At 33.0% G+C, this 19,744-nt stretch overlaps 1 protein-coding gene across 3 annotated transcripts in view; it reads left to right on the forward strand.

Moving 5' to 3' along the window:
* The first annotated feature begins 744 nt into the window (after window positions 1-744).
* LOC137248694 (luc7-like protein 3) overlaps window positions 745-19,744 on the forward strand; it is a 28,767-nt gene continuing 9,767 nt past the window's right edge. For all 3 annotated transcript variants that reach the window (XM_067779609.1, XM_067779610.1, XM_067779608.1), the window contains exon 1: window positions 745-1,095. In XM_067779609.1, coding sequence (XP_067635710.1) covers window positions 994-1,095 — 102 coding nt within the window. In that variant the 5' untranslated portion in view covers window positions 745-993. The remainder of the gene's footprint in view (window positions 1,096-19,744) is intronic.

Genomic DNA, 19,744 nt, shown 5'->3' on the forward strand with positions numbered 1-19,744 from the left:
AATAGGTATGGTAACGTTTTACAAGACGGTGTACCACCTAATTTTTATCAAGAATTGTCAAAGGACGGCCGAGTCTCGTTATTTACAAAAAACCGTAAAATGACCCCGAGACGGTTCAAAATATGGCGCTTGATCCATAGTTTTTTTTGCACAGAACACCTTGCTGCGTTGGCTGTCTTCGGCTGTGATTTAAAAAAATAACCCTGGGTATGTTCAACACCAGTTTGGAGATCAATAATAAAAAAAATGCGCCCAGAACACCTTTCTGCATTGTAATTAACTAATATAATTAACTAGTATAATTATAATAGAAAAACTTTTATTTTATTTAAATTATTAAAGTCCAATTTTTAATTAATCAAAAATTGTATATTTTGAATACAAAAATTTTCATGATCAAAAGTGTACATGATAAAAATAATTTTATAAATTTTAAGTATATAAATTCAAAGTAGACACATAATAATGAACCCTATAGTGTGTGTACAACAAATCTGGCAAAAAACAACAACCACATGAAACTTTGAATCGATTTTTTTTGCTTATATCTTTTACACAGAAATAAAAATTTTTCGCTTTCGGATTCTAAAAAAGGAGGTCTAAATAATGTGTCTTTTGATACCACCTTTGATAATTTTTGACAAAAATTTGGGTCGCCACCGTCTCGTAAAACACAGTCAAAATAAATAAATGGTGCAAATGTAACCCTGCATTTCAATGTTTTCGCCTGGCAATGCTTTTCGCCTTCATTTTCTTCTGTCATCGTGCTTTTTCGGATACAATGCTGAAAAAGTTGAAAATATTTTAGTTCTAGCGAATTATTATAAAAAAACTAATATCAGAATAAAAGTTCAGTAAAATATTGCGGAATCCATAAATTCAAGGCACAAAAACGTTGGTGCTGAAATTGCGTGCGCTACAACGTCGCATTATAATATACATACATATATCAGAAGGCCGGAGTTGAACTCTTCACTCTGTTAATAATTCATCATGGTAGACGCAGCACGTCAAATGCTGGATGAGCTGATGGGTCGTAATCGAAATTTACACCCTTCAGAGGCACCACGTAAAATTACCTGGGATGATCCTGATGTAAGTATATGAAAAAATTAGCATGTCACACACACAACCATTTGGAGGCTTGAATATTTGTAGAATCGATAAAATACGCTGCAATATCGCAGTGAAAAAATGGTTGGGAGTACGCGTTGCGTTCTTTTTGTTGCCTAGGAACACCGCTGTCACACTTTTTTACCCAAAACATGTTCGCGGGCGACCCAGGGATGAAAAAGAACATACCTTAAGGCATTCAAATTTTACCGTCCTAATGGCAGAATTATAGATATGTTGGATTAACATTTCATTTCATTTACTTATTAGGCAAAAGAGCCTAATTCATAAATTAAATTATATTACAATTTACTATCTTATTGCTAAGGTTTTACAATATTCATAAAGTTTTGCTTTAAAAGCTACGATTTCATTACAACTTTTTATATCTATAGGCAGTTTATTGAAACTTTTTAGACCTTTATAAAAAATATTTTGCTGATCTATTTCAGTTCTGAATAACCCTGCAAACATACTACTGATATTTACTCGGTAATTATCGGATAATTTACCAGAGAGTTCTTCAGTTAAACAGAATTGGCGTCGGGATAGAATTGTCCTATATACCTCTCGTACATGTGAATTTATATAAGTACAATAGCATATAGCAAAACTGGAATATACCAGTAATTTGTTTGAAATTTCCACGTATTGTACTAATACAAAACCCGTACATTAATGGGCACGTTTTTGGTAGCCTACGTAAGAAAATAAAAGTATTTTCCATGATTTTATCAACTATTTTAGGTATATATATGGCCATAAATACCGTTAGTTTCCTGGTATTTTCCTCAATATGTACACATACTTTTTTGGTAAATAACCAATAACTACAGTAAATTATCCCGGTGGTTTACTTTATGATTTCTAGTAGTTTACTTGTATTTCTTAGATCATTTCCCTCTAGTTTTTTTGGTAAATATCTCATAAACACAGTGAATTGTACTGGTAGTTTTCTAGGCAAATTCTCGTAGCTTATGGCTAATTTGTCTTGAAACTACGTAAAATATATTGGTATTTTATAAAAAACTTCCTTGTAGCGTACGTGGAAATACAGCTTAAAATACCGTTAGTTATCCGGTAATCTTCAAATAGTTTCTTTGTAAGTTCTCGGTAAATATTTCCAAAATTATAGCCTAATTATCGATGTTTTCATGTCCAGTGACTTACTAGCTAATCAGGGCTGTCATGGAATCCAATTGGTGTCGGAATCGGAATTAAAACCGACAAAAAAATTACTTTGGTCTCATGAAATCCAATGTTATTGGTTTAATGTTCGAATTGGATTTAGTGTCGGTTTTAGGTGTCACAGAATCCGATAATATTGGTTTTGCTATCGGAAACAAACCAATCAGTTAAATGCTGTTGGATTTCAATGGATTTAATTTTTCCATAGATGTTTTTCTTTCGCATTTGATCATTTTCTAAAAATGTAAGTAAATAAAGGTAAATTTACATATATTTTCATTGTTAATAGGGGAAAGCATAAAAATTCAATGCAAAACAGTATTTTGATTGAATTCATGCAGAAACATACAGATATTGGCAAGGGCTTCACGAAGCACATCATCTAAAATCGTTGACACCGTGTTTCTTCCTACACTCATGCTAGAATCCTTGCCAGCTGATATTTGATAGGATCCTTCAGTTAAAAATCGTAAAGTAGCTGTAAGTTGCAGCACTGGCAGAACTTTCGAGCAAGTTAAGCGTCCTTCAATGGTGTCCAATACCATTCGGAAAGCCTCTTTGTTTATGCGATAGTATTCAATGCAACTGCAAATAGACTATAAATATTTAGAAACCCGCATTAAGAAATTTAATTACGCTGTCTCTGGCAACTCAAATGGATTGCTGCGATCCCTCAAAATTTTCCTTTTGACCTTCTCGCAACTTTCTTCTTCCAATGACATAAATGCTACAAGTGCTGACATTTTGATGTCAATAAATTTGTTTATTTCTATTTAGATGCACAAAACAATTTATTTCATAAAAATTTTCCAAAAAAAATTAACGTCTAAATTGCCGGTGCACCGATAACACTGCAAAACAGCTGATTCGGACATCGCTTTTATTTACATTCGAAAACAGCAAAACCAATACGGTTTTATGACACCAATTTAAATCAATATTGGTTTGCAATTCCGATAAAACGCAAAACCGACTTGGATTCTATATCAACATTCAAGTTGATATTTAAAAAATCTTTTATTTTGATTTTAAGTATAAAAATTTATTTTTGTTTATTTTTGATTTTAGATATTTTCCAACTAATTAGAATTTTCTTTTTTTGAAGTTATTCAAATTTTTAAGTTAACACGAAAACTCAATTAAAATTATTTTAAAAATTAAAGTAAAGAGTACAAAGTAGTTAACACTATATTTACTCCCCCTCCAAGAAAATTTGAAACAAACAAATTATTAATTAATATTAAATGTAACCTTTTTTTGTTGTTTAATGTATTTGTATTTAAATTAGTGTTAATAAGTATGTTTGCTGGTTTAAGTAAATCAATTGAAATATTTTTAATAGTATTTTTGTATTGAATTGTAAATGTTTTATGTTTCTTAGAGATAACTTTAAAAGGTCCTTCATAAGGTGATTCTAAATTAGATTTACGAAGAACTTTAACAAAAACATACTCACAATTTTCTAATTGTTTAGGAACGAAAAAATTTTCTTTGTTATGATGAAAAACTTTAGAACGAACAAGCGAAAAATATTCTCTTATTTTATGAAGAGCGTCATTAGAAAAATCATGTTCTTTATTACTATTTGAAATAATTAATTCACCAGGTATTCTAAGTGTTTGGCCATAAACAAGTTCAGCAGATGAACATTTTAAATCTTCTTTAATAGAAGTTCGTAAACCAAGTAGAATGAATGGTAAAATGTCAGACCAATGAACCGAGTCGTTTGATGCTATAATTGCTGCTTTTAAAGTTCGATGAAATCTCTCTATCATGCCATCTGCTTGGGGATGGTAAGGAGATGTATGAATTTTATGAGAACCTAAAAGTTTAGTTAATTCTGTAAAAAATTTTGAGGTGAATTGTGAACCTTGATCTACTGTAATATTTAATGGTATACCAAATCGTGGTATATAATTTTGAATAAAAGTTTTTACTATAGCATTTGTTGAAATATCTTTAAGCGGATAAGCTTCAGGCCAACGTGAAAATCTGTCAATAATTGTTAAAATATAACAATTTCCATTTGAAACTGGAAGAGGTCCAACAATATCCATATGAATATGTTCAAAACGGCCTGATGGTATTTGAATTTTTTGGATAGGAGATTTAGTATGTCTTGAAATTTTGGATTTTTGACAATTGATGCAAGATGAAGTCCAATCGTTAATCTCTTTACGCATGTTAGGCCAATAATATTTATTTTGAATTAATTTTCTAGTTGTTCTTATACTTGGATGAGATAATGAGTGAATTTTGTCAAATATAATTCTTCTCATAGAATGTGGAACATAAGGTCGAAAAGGTTGTAGAGAAACATCACACCATATATTTAAATTAATAACTGGAATATAGATTTCTTTTAAATTATTTTTAGAATTTTGATCAGAAATGGTTTTTTGTAAAAATGTATCAGTTTGCTGTTCTTTATATAAAGTTTCTAAATTAATATCTTGAGTTGAAATTGTATTTATTTCTGGAATACGGGAAAGTGTGTCGGCAACTATGTTGTCTTTTCCACGTATATATTGAATATCATTTGTAAATTGAGCTATATATTCAAGATGACGTAGTTGACGAGGAGATCTATCTACTTTAGAATTTAGAACATGAATTAAAGGTTTATGATCAGTATAAATTGTAAAAGTTCTACCTTCAAGAAAATGTTTAAAATGTTTAATTGAATTATAAATTGCCAAAAGTTCACGATCAAATGTTGAATATTTAGTTTCTGTTGAAGTTAATTTTCTTGAAAAATAAGCTAAGGGTTCTAGTATATTATTGCTAGTTTGTTGAAGAACTGCTCCAATAGCAACATTTGATGCATCTACTGCTAATGATAAAGTGCAATTTTTGTCGAAATGTGTAAGTAAAGTATTTTTAGCAAAAAGTTTTTTAACATTTTCGAAAGCTGTTGTGGTTTCATTTGTCCAATTTAATTGTTTGACTTTGTTTTTAATTGCATGTGTTAACATTTCATGCAGAGGACTAAGTTCTGTTGCTAACATTTTAATATATCTGTGATAGTAATTTATCATACCTAAAAATTTTTGTAATTTATTTATAGAAATTGGTTTTTCAAAATTTGTTATGATTTCAATTCTATCTAAAGATGGTTTAATACCTTCGCCTGAAATTTCGTAACTTAAAAAATTTAATTTATTTACACCGAGAGTACATTTTGAAGGTTTGATATTTAAATTATATTCTTCAAGTCTTTTGAAAACTGATTTTAAATGATTTATATGTTGATCTTCATTATCACTGGCAATAAGAATGTTATCAATGTATGTAAATACAAAATCGAAATCAGAAAATACTTCATTAATAAAGCGTTGGAAAGTTTGAGCACTGTTTCGTAAACCGAAAGGCATTCTTACGAATTCAAACATTCCAAAAGGGGTAGTTATTGCAGTTTTATGAATGTCTTCTTCTGCCATTGGAATTTGGTGGTAAGCACGCACAAAATCAATTTTGGAAAAAAATTGTTTTTTAAATCAATTGTTAAATCGTGAATATGTGGTAAAGGATACCGATCTGGTGTAGTAATAAAATTAAGTCTTCGATAGTCTCCGCAAGGTCTACAATCATTTGGTTCTTTTTTAGGAACGAGATGAAGTGGAGATGCAATAGGAGAATTTGAGAGTCTGCATATACCAGTTTTAACTAAAAATTCAAATTCAGTTTTAGCAATTTTAAGTTTGATTGGATCAAGACGTCTGGGTTTCGAAAATGGTAAAATACCTTTTGTTTCTATCCTGTGAACCGTATGGTGTTTAACTTTTTTAGTATAATCTGGTTCACAGGTAATAGATGGAAATTCATTAAGTAATTTTGAAAACTTATTTTCGACAATAGGAATTTTGAGTGAGAAAATATCAGAAAATCCAGAAGATCCAGCAACTTTAATTTTTGTGGTAGAATCCATTATTTCTTTATTTTTAATATTGACAATAATTCCGAATTTTTCTAAAAAATTTGCTCCTAAAATGGGTGTATCAATGTTCGCAATAATGAATGGAAATTCAAAATCTCTTCTTAAACCTAAATCAATTTTAAGTAGTTTTGTACCGAAAGTTTCAATTGAAGAACCGTTTGCTGCAGTCAAAGTAAGATCCGAATTTCTTTTATAAATTTTAAATTTAGAAAAGGGAATAACTGATACAACTGCACCGGTATCGATAAGAAAATTAAGTTTATTGAATTTATCAAATATGAATAGGCGACGAGTAGGTTTAATAATAGTTCCATTATCCGTCACCGTCAATGGATCGTTTCAGTTTAAATTTTGTTCGCAATTTGAATTATGATTTTGATTAAAATTGCATGGGGGTATACATTTAAGAGCGTTATTCTTAAATTTTTTGTGATACCAACAAATTGTTGTTTGTGAATTAAAATTACGATTGTTTGAAAAATTTCTTGATCCTGAAAAATTTCGAGATTTAGATCTATTTCTATCTTTAGATCTTGAACGGATTTGTAATTGATTAATATCATTAGAAATTTTATTTAAATTTTCAAAAATAGCCGGGTTAATTCAGTTAAATTTTTAACGCATTGTTCTAAAATATTATTATTTATACTTGAGACTACAGGAGATTTGGAAGAATGAGGTTTATTGATTAAATCAAAAAGTTTGTCAGCTAAAATAATAATTTCATTTCTGTTTTGATTATTATTGGAAGTCAAATGAATTTGTATTTCTTGTGGTAATTTACGAATCCACAATTTAAAGAGTAATTCTTGGCTAACTATGGAGTCAGAACCTATAAGTGATTTCATAAATCTGAATAATTCAGATGGTGAACGATCACCAAGTTCAGTTTTTGAAAATAATTGTTCTAATCGTTTTTCTTCGCTAAGAGAAAATCTTTCACATAGAATTTTTTTGATTGTATCATATTTATTAAAAAGAGGAGGAAGGTTAATAACATCTAAAATTTTAGATATAGTATCTCGTTGAAGAGTAATTAGAACATTTTGAAATTTTAAATTATCATCATTGATATTGTTAATTTCAAATTGTCCTTCAACAAGCAAAAACCAGGCATCAGGACAATCTTGCCAAAATTGTGGTAATTTAATAGATTTAGTAGAAGGAAAATTTGTAAAGTTATCTTGTGTTGAAGTATTTTGTGTTGTTTTAGAGATGTTGTTTTGTGTTGTATAATGTTAGAATTTTGAGTTGTATTGTGAGTCATGATGTTATTTGTATGGTTGATATTTTGATTTTCTGAATTTGTAAAATTACGAGTTCGTATTGGTGAACGTAGAACCATATGAAAAGAAATTTAAATGAAAAATTTGAAAATAAGAAAATATTTAAGATTTTTTTTGGAAAGGGAGTTAACAATTTAAATAAAATATTTAATTTTATATAAAAAATAAGTAAATTTAAATAATTTATATTAAAATTGTTAAAATATAAAAATAATCTTAAAATAAATTTGAAAGTTTAAAAGGTTTAAAATTTTAATTTAAATTATAATTGGAAAATTTGTAATATGATATTAAAATAAAAATTATACTTACATAAAATTAAATTAGTAAAAAAATATTAAAATTAATAAGTATTTGATTGATGATTGTAGAGATTTTGAGGGAATAAATGGCGTTTTTTGGACGTGATAACAATTAAATTCATTGCTGTTGCTGTTTATGCAATGGCTTTGTTGTTTTCTTTATAAATTTCATCATTTTCATCGTGATGTCTTATACTTTAAATCCGTTCTTGTGTGTATTTTGCGTAAAATTGTTGTAATAGCTCTTGTTGTAGTGAAGTGGAAAACTTAAACATTGTTTTAAGCGTAGTATGTTGTTTTTTAGAGTTCTTTATTAATTAACGATTCGTAGAAAAATTTTATTTTTATTTATGTTGCATAAAATTTATAGCATGTCTACTAGTAAATTTCTGCTATAAGTACTTTATGTTTTTGTTTGATTGTCCGCACTTATTTTTTGTTTTTGTTTCGTATATAGAATTTACAGCGACTGTTATATGCAATTTGCACAAAATATTGTTTATTAATTGAAGTATATTTAAGTTTCATTTTTTTTTTAAATCGATGTGCGATTTACAATTATGGTACTATGATTTTACTTTTTAATTTTTTATTGTTTCTTTAAAAGTTTTAACAATTGGTTAAACTATTTTGTAAATCAAATCTGCTAAAATTTGATTTCCGTTTTCGGGTGTTTCCACACAGTCCATCTACGAATGTCTATGGACTTTCACTTATTTTCACAATAGTAAATGTTTTAAGCACTTTCAAAACGAAATACTTTTAAAGTTAATTATAGCTTCGTATTATAATCACTAAATTCATAATTTTTTGTTGATGCCGAATGTATTTCCAAATTGGATTTTAAGTAAACAAACTGATAGCTGTTCGTTTAGTCTGTTTCGCACAACTATTTAAGTCGTTGTAAAAATGACAGAGTAGTTACTTTAAAATTGCGAAATTTTTTGTTCAAAAAATCATTTATCACAAGCACGAGGTATTATATATACAAGCACGGACAGATATAGTTTCAGATAATAAATGTATTTTAATTAAAAATTAGCGAATGGAAATTTTCGTAATCATTACAGTCATTAATGAAATAAAATATTTGCGCAGAATCGTTGGTAGGATCGCCAATATATCAACATTCAAGTTGATATTTAAAAAATCTTTTATTTTGATTTTAAGTATAAAAATTTATTTTTGTTTATTTTTGAGTTTAGATATTTTCCAACTAATTAGAATTTCCTTTTTTTGAAGTTATTCAAAATTTTAAGTTAACACGAAAACTCAATTAAAATTATTTTAAAAATTAAAGTAAAGAGTACAAAGTAGTTAACACTATAGATTCCATGACAGCCCTGAATAATTCCATATTCTAAATTAAATACCAGTAAAGTCAATTTTCTATCAAAAGTTATTAATCAATATAATATATTAATATTATTAATTCATTCTTTATTTAACAATAATTATAATTAAAACTAAATTTAAAAAAGGTAAATTATAAATTTAAAATTTAAAAAGTTAGCAAGTGGTATAAAAGGTGAGTTACATACGTTCAAACATGCAAGTGAATCTTATATATGTAAGTGGCTTAAACGAATAAAGTTTTACTATTACTATTACTTATTATTGACTTGTATTTGTATTTGTATTTAAAGTTATTAGATAGTAACCTTTCTTTCATACAACCCTATTGACTAAAAGCCAAAAAGTTTTAAGTTTCTCTTTTGAATGCTGGTGTTCAATACTGACAAGATTTTTTTTAATTCGGAAAAAAGTTTAGGTCTAGCCATCTTATTGAAAACTTGTAAAATCTCATGTGTGTAAATTCCTTCTAAATAATGTTAAACTTACTGAAAAAAATCTCATTAAAAAGCTTAAGGCTGTTTAACACCAACTTTGTACAGCGACCATCCCAATTGTATTTATGAACTTATTATCTTTTTTAATTGCCTAAAAACGTCGTCCAGCGATGAAGACGCTCCTTTTTGCTTTAGTATGAATGTAAGCTATTTGGAATTATTAATTAAAATCTTATACATTATTTAACTATTTCACAAAATTTCAGTACCATTGCATTCTCAAAATCAGGCTTTTGTAGGTCCGTTTCTATTTTGTCTAATTCGTCGATGTTCGCTAGGGGAAGTGTTGTAAAATATTTAACTCCACCTCGTCGATCTCCCCACACAACACAGTGCTTTAAATGTTTAGTGCATTGAGCATTTCTCTACCTCTAATCAAAGTTATTTAATTTAACTTTTAACGCTCACAATACATAGCTACCAAAATCTAATGAAAAGCTTCTTCAAAAAACCGCCCATTTTAAAAAAAATTTATACGGATTGAGTAACTTCCAAGTAAACACAGTGCCAAATTTTAAGATAAAAGCTGCATTATTAAATTACTTGAACACTATACATACCTCTTTAATTAGTCCACGTTAAACAATCTGTATTATTCTTCACAAGTGAATGAAAATTTTTGATAGACAAATTGATCGTTTTTCATATAGTTTCCAAATATTCTTGTAATTTTCAAGTATTTTACAAGTACGAGTTTGTGATACCTATTATTTGTCTTATTTATTATGGAAAGGTACCGAAACTTTACCTAAAACTTCTTATTCACAGCTCACAGTATAAATTGAAGAAAAATCCAGTAAAATACCTGGAAGATTCCTAAAAATTACTGAAAACATACCTCAATTGTAAATTGGTAATTATAATGGATGGCTACTAAAAGTTTACCAAATGCTTATTACTTTCTTTTCATTGGTGTTAGTGAGTTAGAAATTTTTATGATTGTATTGGTAGTTTCGGTAGTCGATGTTTGCAGGGGAAGGCAGTTTGAAATTATGTTTATTCCTTGTATTAATGTTATGTGTTTGCTTAACTAATACTACGTTTTTACTTAGATATTCAGGTACATTTTCACTTTTAATATTAAATATAAACTTCATAGCGTGAAAAAAAATATTTTACTTGACACTTAACCAGTTAAACTTCTCAGCATATCAGCCGTACGAGTATCTCTAGGTTTTTTAAGAATAAATCTCATACATCTGTTTTGCATCTTTTGAAGTTTATCTATTTCTTTGTCTGACACAATGAATAGAATAGATGGGCAGTTTACAAATTGTGGTTCTATAATGGACTTATATATAATTATTTTGTACTTTTTTTTTGAATATTTTTGGATGTTCTCTGCATAACCCCAATTTTTTTCGCAACTTTCTGAACTGTGTAGTTTATATGTTCTTCAAACTTGAGTTTGTTATCAATTATAATTCCCAAATATTTTATACTGTCAACTTTTTGTATGCTTTCATCATTTATTTTTAAACCAATTATATCCTCATTAACGTTCCTCCTTGTTATTATCATACATTTCGTTTTATTTATATTAAGTTTCAGTCTATTTCCGCACAACCATTTATACAGGTTATTCAGATTATGTTGTATTTTAGAAAGTGCAGAATTAATATTATTCTCACTAATCATTATTAATGCATCATCAGCGAATAGTTTAATTTCACAACCTTCAATAGCGTTAACTATATCTGACACCTTTCATAATGGCCTCAACGTCTATTATCACTCATAACTCTGTTATAACGTTTTGGTTTTTACTGAGACATGGTTGAAACTAACTGTGTTTAACTCTGAGATATTAGCAGATTCTTATGAGATCTTTAGAAAAGACCGACGAAACAGAGTTGGTGGAGGCGTGTTAATCGCCGTACATACCAGGTTCTCTGCTGAAGAAGTGTACTTCGATGATTCTTCTGATGTTGAAATCCTCTGCGTGCGAGTTAAACTTTTATCTACTTATAAATATTTTGTTGCGTCCTATATTCCGCCCCAGTCAGATATTTCTGTATACTTAATACATTCTTCCCTATTGAAATTTATATTTGCTATGTCAAGGTCTGTTGTTTCTGTCTTAGTGGCTGGCGATTTTAATCTGCCCTTTGTGTCGTGGAATTTTATTGACGGAATGCTAGTTCCCACTGCTTGTAATGTTGTATTCTACGAGTTTTTAAATGACCTTGCCGACATGGGTCTTTATCAACTTAACAGAATTCATATTAAATTCGGCAAATATCTTGATTTGATTTTTTCAGACGACACATCGAATTGTTCTGTTACTCGATGTGATCCAGTGGTATTGCTTGAGGATGTTTATCATCCAGCACTTTCAATTTACCTGGATTGTCTTAGCTTACCGGTGCGGAACACTACCGATCCGAATGCGTCTTCGCACCGGTTTCTGTTTAGAAAGGCCAATTGGTCTTTACTAATCGACGAAGTCTCTAAAATAAAGTGGCCTGAGTACGACGGAGATATTGAAGCATCTCCAGCTACTGCTTGGAGCTCTAGAGAACTTAATTATCTAAAAAACAAAAAAACACGCTTCTTCAAGCGTTTCAAATTATCTGGCTCTAATAGTGACTATGCTGCATACTCCATCTTGCGCCTCAAGTACAACAGGCTATAGATAAGATGCTATAAGAATTATCTGATGAAGATTAAGCATCGGATTTCTTCCAATCCAAAAATATTTTATTCCTTCGTTAACTCCAAAAGAAAAATTAAAGGGTTTCCTTCTGTAATGAGGTATGACGATCGGATTTCTAGTATTGACTCCGATATTGCAAATATGTTTGCTGACTTTTTTAAATCCAATTACTCGACTATCCCTGACTCCCCTCCGGTGGTCTATCAATACATGTTACCTTCGCTTAACTCAGTAGGTATCCCATATATTCATACAGATGAGGTACTAAGGCATCTGGAAAGTCTGAAAATGTCCTACTCCAGTGGACCTGATGAAATACCATCTGTTGTGCTGAGAACTTGCGCTCAATTTCTTTGTCAACCCCTTACTTGCTTATTTAATGCCTCTTTGAGGCAAGGGATATTCCCTAAGAAGTGGAAGGAGTCGTTTATAATACCACTTTATAAAAGTGGGAGTAGATCTTGTGTCACAAACTATAGAGGAATAGCCAAACTTTGTGCTATTCCAAAACTATTTGAATCAGTTGTCACAAATCAACTGGCTTTTGCAGTATCTTCGGCAGTGGACCTTTCACAACAGGGCTTTTGCAGGGGTAAGTCCATTGTGTCTAACTTGCTGGAGTTCACAACCCTCGTATCCAATAGCTTAAGGACAAACTGCGAAGTTGATGTCATTTACACTGATTTCAGTAAGGCGTTTGATAAAGTTTCCCATTCCTTACTCCTACTAAAACTCGATAGATTGGGCTTTCCATCACGGCTTCTCTCTTGGGTCTCTTCGTACTTGATAGGTAGAAAGCAAACCGTTGTGTTTAACAATTGCTTGTCTGAATTCATCAATGTATCTTCTGGAGTTCCACAGGGCAGTCACCTTGGTCCAGTGTTGTTTCTGCTCTTCATTAATGACCTCCCAAATGTTTTGAAGCGCTGCATACCGCTGATGTACGCTGACGATGTCAAACTGGTTATGCCCATTCGCTCACCTGAAGATAGGGCACTTCTTCAATCGGATCTGAATAACCTGGTTGAGTGGTGTGACGTGAACGTCATGTCACTAAATTTACCGAAGTGAAAGTTTATGTGCTTTACGAGGAAATCTTTTAAAACCTATCAGTACATGATAGGCGATTATATCATTAAGCAAGTCACAAACTTTACTGATCTTGGCGTTATAATGGACCCTAAACTGGACTTCAAATTACATATCGAATCGTGTGTGAATGGGGCTAGAGGCACTTTGGCTTTCGTAAAAAGGACTAAAACTCTTTTTTTTTTATCGTTAGTAAGACCTATATTGGAATATGCTTCCATTATCTGGAACCCGCGTTATCAGGTTCATAGCGAAAAGTTGGAATCGGTCCAGAAGCAATTTTTGCTCTTTGCTTTAAATCATTTGCCCTGGGATCCATCAAGGAACCTACCGCCCTATTGCAGCCGGTTAAAACTTTTACAGCTGCCTTTACTACAGAGCCGTAGGGAAATGCTTGGCGTTTTATTTATGGTAAAACTATTAAGGGGGATGATAAACAGTCCATTTCTGCTTGGCGAGGTGATGTTTAATGTCCATTTTAGGCCCTCTCGGTATTTCCAACCGCTATATTTAAATACATGTAGATCGAATTTTCAAATGCATGAACCTCTTCGTAGTGTTGTGTCAAGATTTCAATAATCACTGTAATAATATTGATACTTGCGACACACTACAGTATAAAAAAATATATACTCACTGCCTTGAACTCATAACTGTTTCAAAATCACATGTTAAACTAAATCTGTTACCTGCTCCAGTTACTTTGGGCGGGTGGCTTGAAATCACGTCCTTTCCAACCTCCCACACATTGCAGCCCTACTTATTGTGTGTTAAATATACATCAGCTGCTCGAAATCACGTCCATTCCGACAACACTAATAATCAATAAATACTTTGGGCGGGTGGCTTGGAATCACGTCCTTTCCAACCTCCCACACATCACAGCCCTACTCATTGTGTGTTAAATATACATCAGCTGCTGGAAATACGTCCATTCCGACAGCACTAATAATCAATAATTACTTTGGGCGGGTGGCTTGGAATCAAGTCCTTTCCAACCTCCCACACATCGCAGCCCTACTATTGTGTTTTAAATATACATCAGCTGCTCGAAATCACGTCCATTCCGACAGCACTGATAATCAATTCCGTTGCTCGGCATCACAGTCCATCCCGACAACGGATTCAATAATATATGTATATATATACATATTTTATAATATAATTTTGCTCAGTATGTATGCTTGTTAATTTTACACTGTAATCCGCATTTATATTCATTCATTCATTCATATTTAGTCTGATTAGTTGTAAAATTTGTAGACTAACAAATAAATAAATAAATAAATATAAATTAAGAACAGTATCGGTGCCAAAACTGAGCCTTGTGGTAACCCTATGGGTACTTCCAATTCATCAGACATCACGGTATTTATAACCGTTTTCTGTCTCCTCTGCTTCAAATAGCTGCGAAACCAGTCAAGTTCTATACCAGTTATACCAATACGTTGCATTTTTTTGATTAAGATCTCCCTATCCACTGTTTCAAAAGCTCGTTTGAGGTCAAGGAAGACTGAAACAACCACTTTTTTATTATTTAACTCTTCTTTCCAGTCATGTATCACCAAATTAAGAGCTGTCTCACATGAATGTTTCTTTCTAAAGCCTGACTGTTGGTGGGCTAGTATATTATTATCTTCAAGGTATTTCGTTAAGTGGTTATTAATATAAGCTTCAAGTATTTTACAATCACTAGGCAGGGTGTTTATGGGTCTAAGTTCTTCAGGTTTTACTGTCTTTTTAACTTTTTCCACTGGCATCACCGTTGACGTTTTCCACTTTTCTAGTACAAGACCCTCTTCTAGGCTGTTATTGATTATTTGTGCGTAGAAATATCCTGTATACGATATACAGTCTTTAAGTACTCCATCAGATAAAAGTTTTCTGCCGCCTATTTTATATTTGAACTCTTTCAGAATATTAATAACTTCATCTGTTGTTATTTTGGCAAACTTTAATCTAGAATTGACTTGTACATCACTTAGTGCTACACAGCAAGGTTCTATGATGTTATTAATACCCCAGCGGGTAAGGGGGTCAGAATATACCCGCGGTAGGTATACCTGTCGTAAGAGGCGACTAAAATACCAGATTCAAGGGGTGTGTAGCGCAACCCTTCAGGTTGCCAGCGCAATATATAGCTTCTCCAAATCCAATTGTCAACCTCACCTATCCGCGGCGAATCCTGTTTCACTAACAGACGAGGCTCTGGCGACCCCAAGCTCCTCATGGATCTTGGGGGTGGGGAGGGAGGGGATGGCCTGAAGGTTTAATGTGGCCACATAAATCGTTCCCGAGATGGTCGGGCTAGCACCTTATTGGTGCTGTGGTACCGGAGCGTACCGGATCTGCATCCGGCAAAGGACCATCACATCGATAACACTCCCCAAAGCCTTCGGGGAGCAACCTTATCGCTACAACAACAACAACAACATGATGTTATTAATTTCTATTACGCTATTTATAAAGAACCTATTTAGACCATTTGCCAGCTCAGTTTCATTTTCTACCATCATACCATCTATTATCGCCTTTTTAATCCCTTCGTTATCTCTCGTTAAGCAAACCGCTTGCTTGAGATGTTTCCACATTTCTTTGGCGTTATTTTCATTCATTTCGACTTTATTTTCCATATATTTAACTTTCTTTATTTTTACTAGCTTTTTGTAGATATGATTTATATTTTTATATTCGTTCCAATCACCTGTTTGTATCGCAAGCTTATAATTATTATATTTGCATTTGTTCATTTGCGCCAATTCTCCGTCGTACCATTTATTCATTAGCTTGATATGAACTTCTTTTTCATACGTTAAACTCTCCATAGCTTGCATTATTATTTTATTTATTTAAGTTTATATTTTACAAATTAATTTGTAAGATATATTTTAGAGACTGGGCTACTAGGCCATTTGCCTCTCGGTCGATTTATATTTCGTGGAGTAGATTATGTTTCTTGAGTGCTTCCGTTGTCTGCCTTATTGTGGAATCCTTGCTGCAATCAAGTAGTGCTGATAAGTTGGAGTTGGTCCTAGATGTGGGGCACTCAATAAGAAGGTGTTTGATGGTTAGAGGAACATTGCGTTGGTGACAGCAGCGTTGACTGGTATGATTGTAGTAATGCTCGGATGTGAATTTTGTTACACCTACTCTCATTCTAGCTATTTGGATGCATTCTTTTCTCGAATAGCTGTCGTGATAGTTCGGATGATCGGGGCTTATGTTGTGGGTTTTCAAAAAACAGTTTGCTGTTTGCCACGATTCGTCTTTTAGGTTTTTAAGGTGTGTTTTTATGTAATTCGTTATGGTGGACGACAAGCATGGAGTCTCAGCTACAAGTGGCATGCTAAAGGATTGCTTAGCAGCTTTGTCCGCTAGCTCATTGCCTGCTATCCCCACTTGACCTGGTATCCATAGCAGCTTAATATCGCTACGTATATTAACTCCGCTTAGTGCAAATCTGCGAGCTTCACTGTGTTCGTCGGTTAACGCTTTTAGCACACTTAAACTATCCGAGGCAATTACCGCCCGTCTGTTGTTAGTTGCTGCGTGATGCAGCGCGAATTTGATTGCTGATAGTTCTGCATTAAATATACCAGCATGTGGCGATACAAGAGCTTGATGGGTTGTTTTGTAGGTTCCGTCAATCAGCTGTTCTACTACGCCGTATGTCGGTGTTTCTCCAATAAGAGACCCGTCGATGAAATAAAATATGTGAGTTGGATGTCTTGCTTTATAGTGTAACAACATTTGGTTGTACACCTCCGGAGATGTATCGTTTTTCTTTGCGATGCTCAATGAGAGGTCAATTGAGATGTTTGTGGTGGTTTCGTACTTGTCTGGCTGTTTTGGTGGTATTGGTGTGTGGATGTCAAGGACGTACTTGAAAATAGCTTGAATACCGCAAGTGCTCCTGTAAGTCTTTAGCTTTTGCTTTGGCTTGGTTAAGAAACTCCAGAATGCCTTGTGTAGTGGATGAGAGGTAGTTACAATGACTTTGGCCGCTAATTTTCCTGAACGACTATGGACAAGCCACTGAAAGTCGTTGTAGCGTGCTTCGAATTTTGCGGATATAGTTGGTGTGGCTTTCAAAAGGCCAGCTGCTTTTTTAAAACAATTATTTAGGGATGTATTTATTTTGTTTATGTTAGTATCGGAGGTGTGTCCATACATTGTGATGCAGTGGTTTAGAACTCCTTCCGTTAGTGCCCTACATATGCTTATTGCAATGTCAATGTGAGACCTTTATTCCTGGTGCATATTATTTTAAGTAAATTATGTACCCCGCCGAGTTTTGCTATGATTGTTTTAACATGCTCATTCCACAGCAGATTTCGAGTGAAAGTCACACCTAGGATTTTCATTTTTGATTTAAGTTCTACATCAACGTTCCTCAGGGTGATGGAGGTAGTACTACAATTTCTCTTTCTGCAGATGTGCAAAGCTTCAGTTTTGTTAGCTGAGATGACCGCTCCTGTTCCAGCGCCCATTCATAAATGATTCTGTCAAGTTCATTTAGGTTTTCACATACTTTTGCGGGTGTACCTGATGCCAGTGCGAAGATGTTATCTGCGTATATGCCTATGAATTGTACCCCATTTACCTGATGCAACATGTTTGACAAGGAATTGGTATAGGCATTGAACAAAAAAACAGAAAGAGGGGACCCTTGCGGGACTCCGTTGTCAAGGTTAAAGCTCCTAGATGTGTAGCCATCTACTCTGACCGCAATTCTTCTATTCGAAAGGAAAGATAAAGCTAATTTTATGAGAGTTTTGGGTAGGCGCCACTCGTGAAGTTCTTTTAATACGCAAGTGTATACCACCCGGTCAAAAGCTTTTTCGAGGTCTTCGGATATAAGTACACAGTGCTTTTGGGCTGTTAAATTTTTCTTTATTTCTGTTTCAATCTGATGACAGAGAGTATGCACTCCACTGTTTTCCCTGTAGGCGTGTTGTATTTTTAGGATATTTCCTTCGCATGATTTCCATAGTCTACGTGTAATGATTTTGTCGAAAAGTTTCGACAGTACGGACAATAGCGAAATGGAACGATAACCTTCGGGGGAATTCTGGTTTTTACCTACATTTGGTATGGGTATTAGGACGGCTTGTTTCCATTCGTGTGGATAGGTTCCTGTTTTCAGGATGTTGCTGTATAGTTCACATAATCTGAATTTAGGAGCCATAGATGAATTTTTGTTCATTGTGTAGGTAATTCTGTCTGTACCCGGTGTTGTTCCTTTAGTTTTCTTTAGTACCAGGTTTAATTCGAACAATGTTACTTGATCTGTTATGTTATCTAGCTCATTTCCGAATGTTCTCCAGCTATCGATGTAGAAATTTATCTTTTCTTGTATTATGTTTCTATTAAATTTCTCATTTGAGGATATTGAGCACCATGCCTCGCCAAAATCATTTGCTATCTCTTCAGGATGTGATAAGATGGAGTTATTGTTTAAAATTGGTGGAAAGCTGGAAGGTGTATTCGAACGGATTCTTTTTACCTTGGTCCATAGTGTTCTGGCATCCATTGATGGGTTCAAGGAATTTACGAAACGTTTCCACGTTTCTTGCTTTGCTGTTTTGCAAACTCGCCTAACCTGTACACAGAGCTTTCTATAAGCTAACGTTTTTGTCGGAGTTTTCTTTTCACGGATTTTTTTCCAAGCTTTATTCTTCTTTTTTATAAGTACACCTATTTCACTGTTGATCCAAGCAGGATTATGGTTTTGTCTCGGGCATCTTGTTGTTGGCATGGATTCGTTCGCTGATCTTCTCACAATTTTTTTTATTAGGGCTGCCTCCCTATTTATGTTATTCGATTGTGTGCTTTGGGAGCTGAGGGAATCCGTTTTGATGGAAAATGCGTCCCAATTTGCTTTCGCTTCTTTGAATTTTGCAATAAACTTTTTATGGATGTGTTTGCTGCCTTTTTGTATGAAGATTGGAAAGTGGTCACCAGCGATTGGGTGGGAAGGGCAGCTCCATAACAGGGACACTGCCAAATCAGTACTAGCCATGGATACATCTACCGAGGTGAGCGTATTTCTTGTATTGAGGAGTGTTGGGGCACCATTGTTTAATATTACCATGTTGCGGTCATGAGCGAATGATTCCCATACATTTCCACTCCTGGAGGTATACTCGGACCCCCAAAGTGTATTTTGAGCGTTTAGATCCCCTGCAACTAGGTGATGTGATCCATTTGTGTCTGGTATGTCTTGAAGAAGTTGTTGGGTTAGATTGATGTCCGTTTCTTTGTAAATGTTAGTAATGTATAGATTCTTTATTCCGTGTATAGTTATGGTTTGATGTAGGAGA

This window comes from Eurosta solidaginis, chromosome 4 (genome assembly GCF_040869045.1).
Source record: "Eurosta solidaginis isolate ZX-2024a chromosome 4, ASM4086904v1, whole genome shotgun sequence".
Taxonomy (NCBI): domain Eukaryota; kingdom Metazoa; phylum Arthropoda; class Insecta; order Diptera; family Tephritidae; genus Eurosta; species Eurosta solidaginis.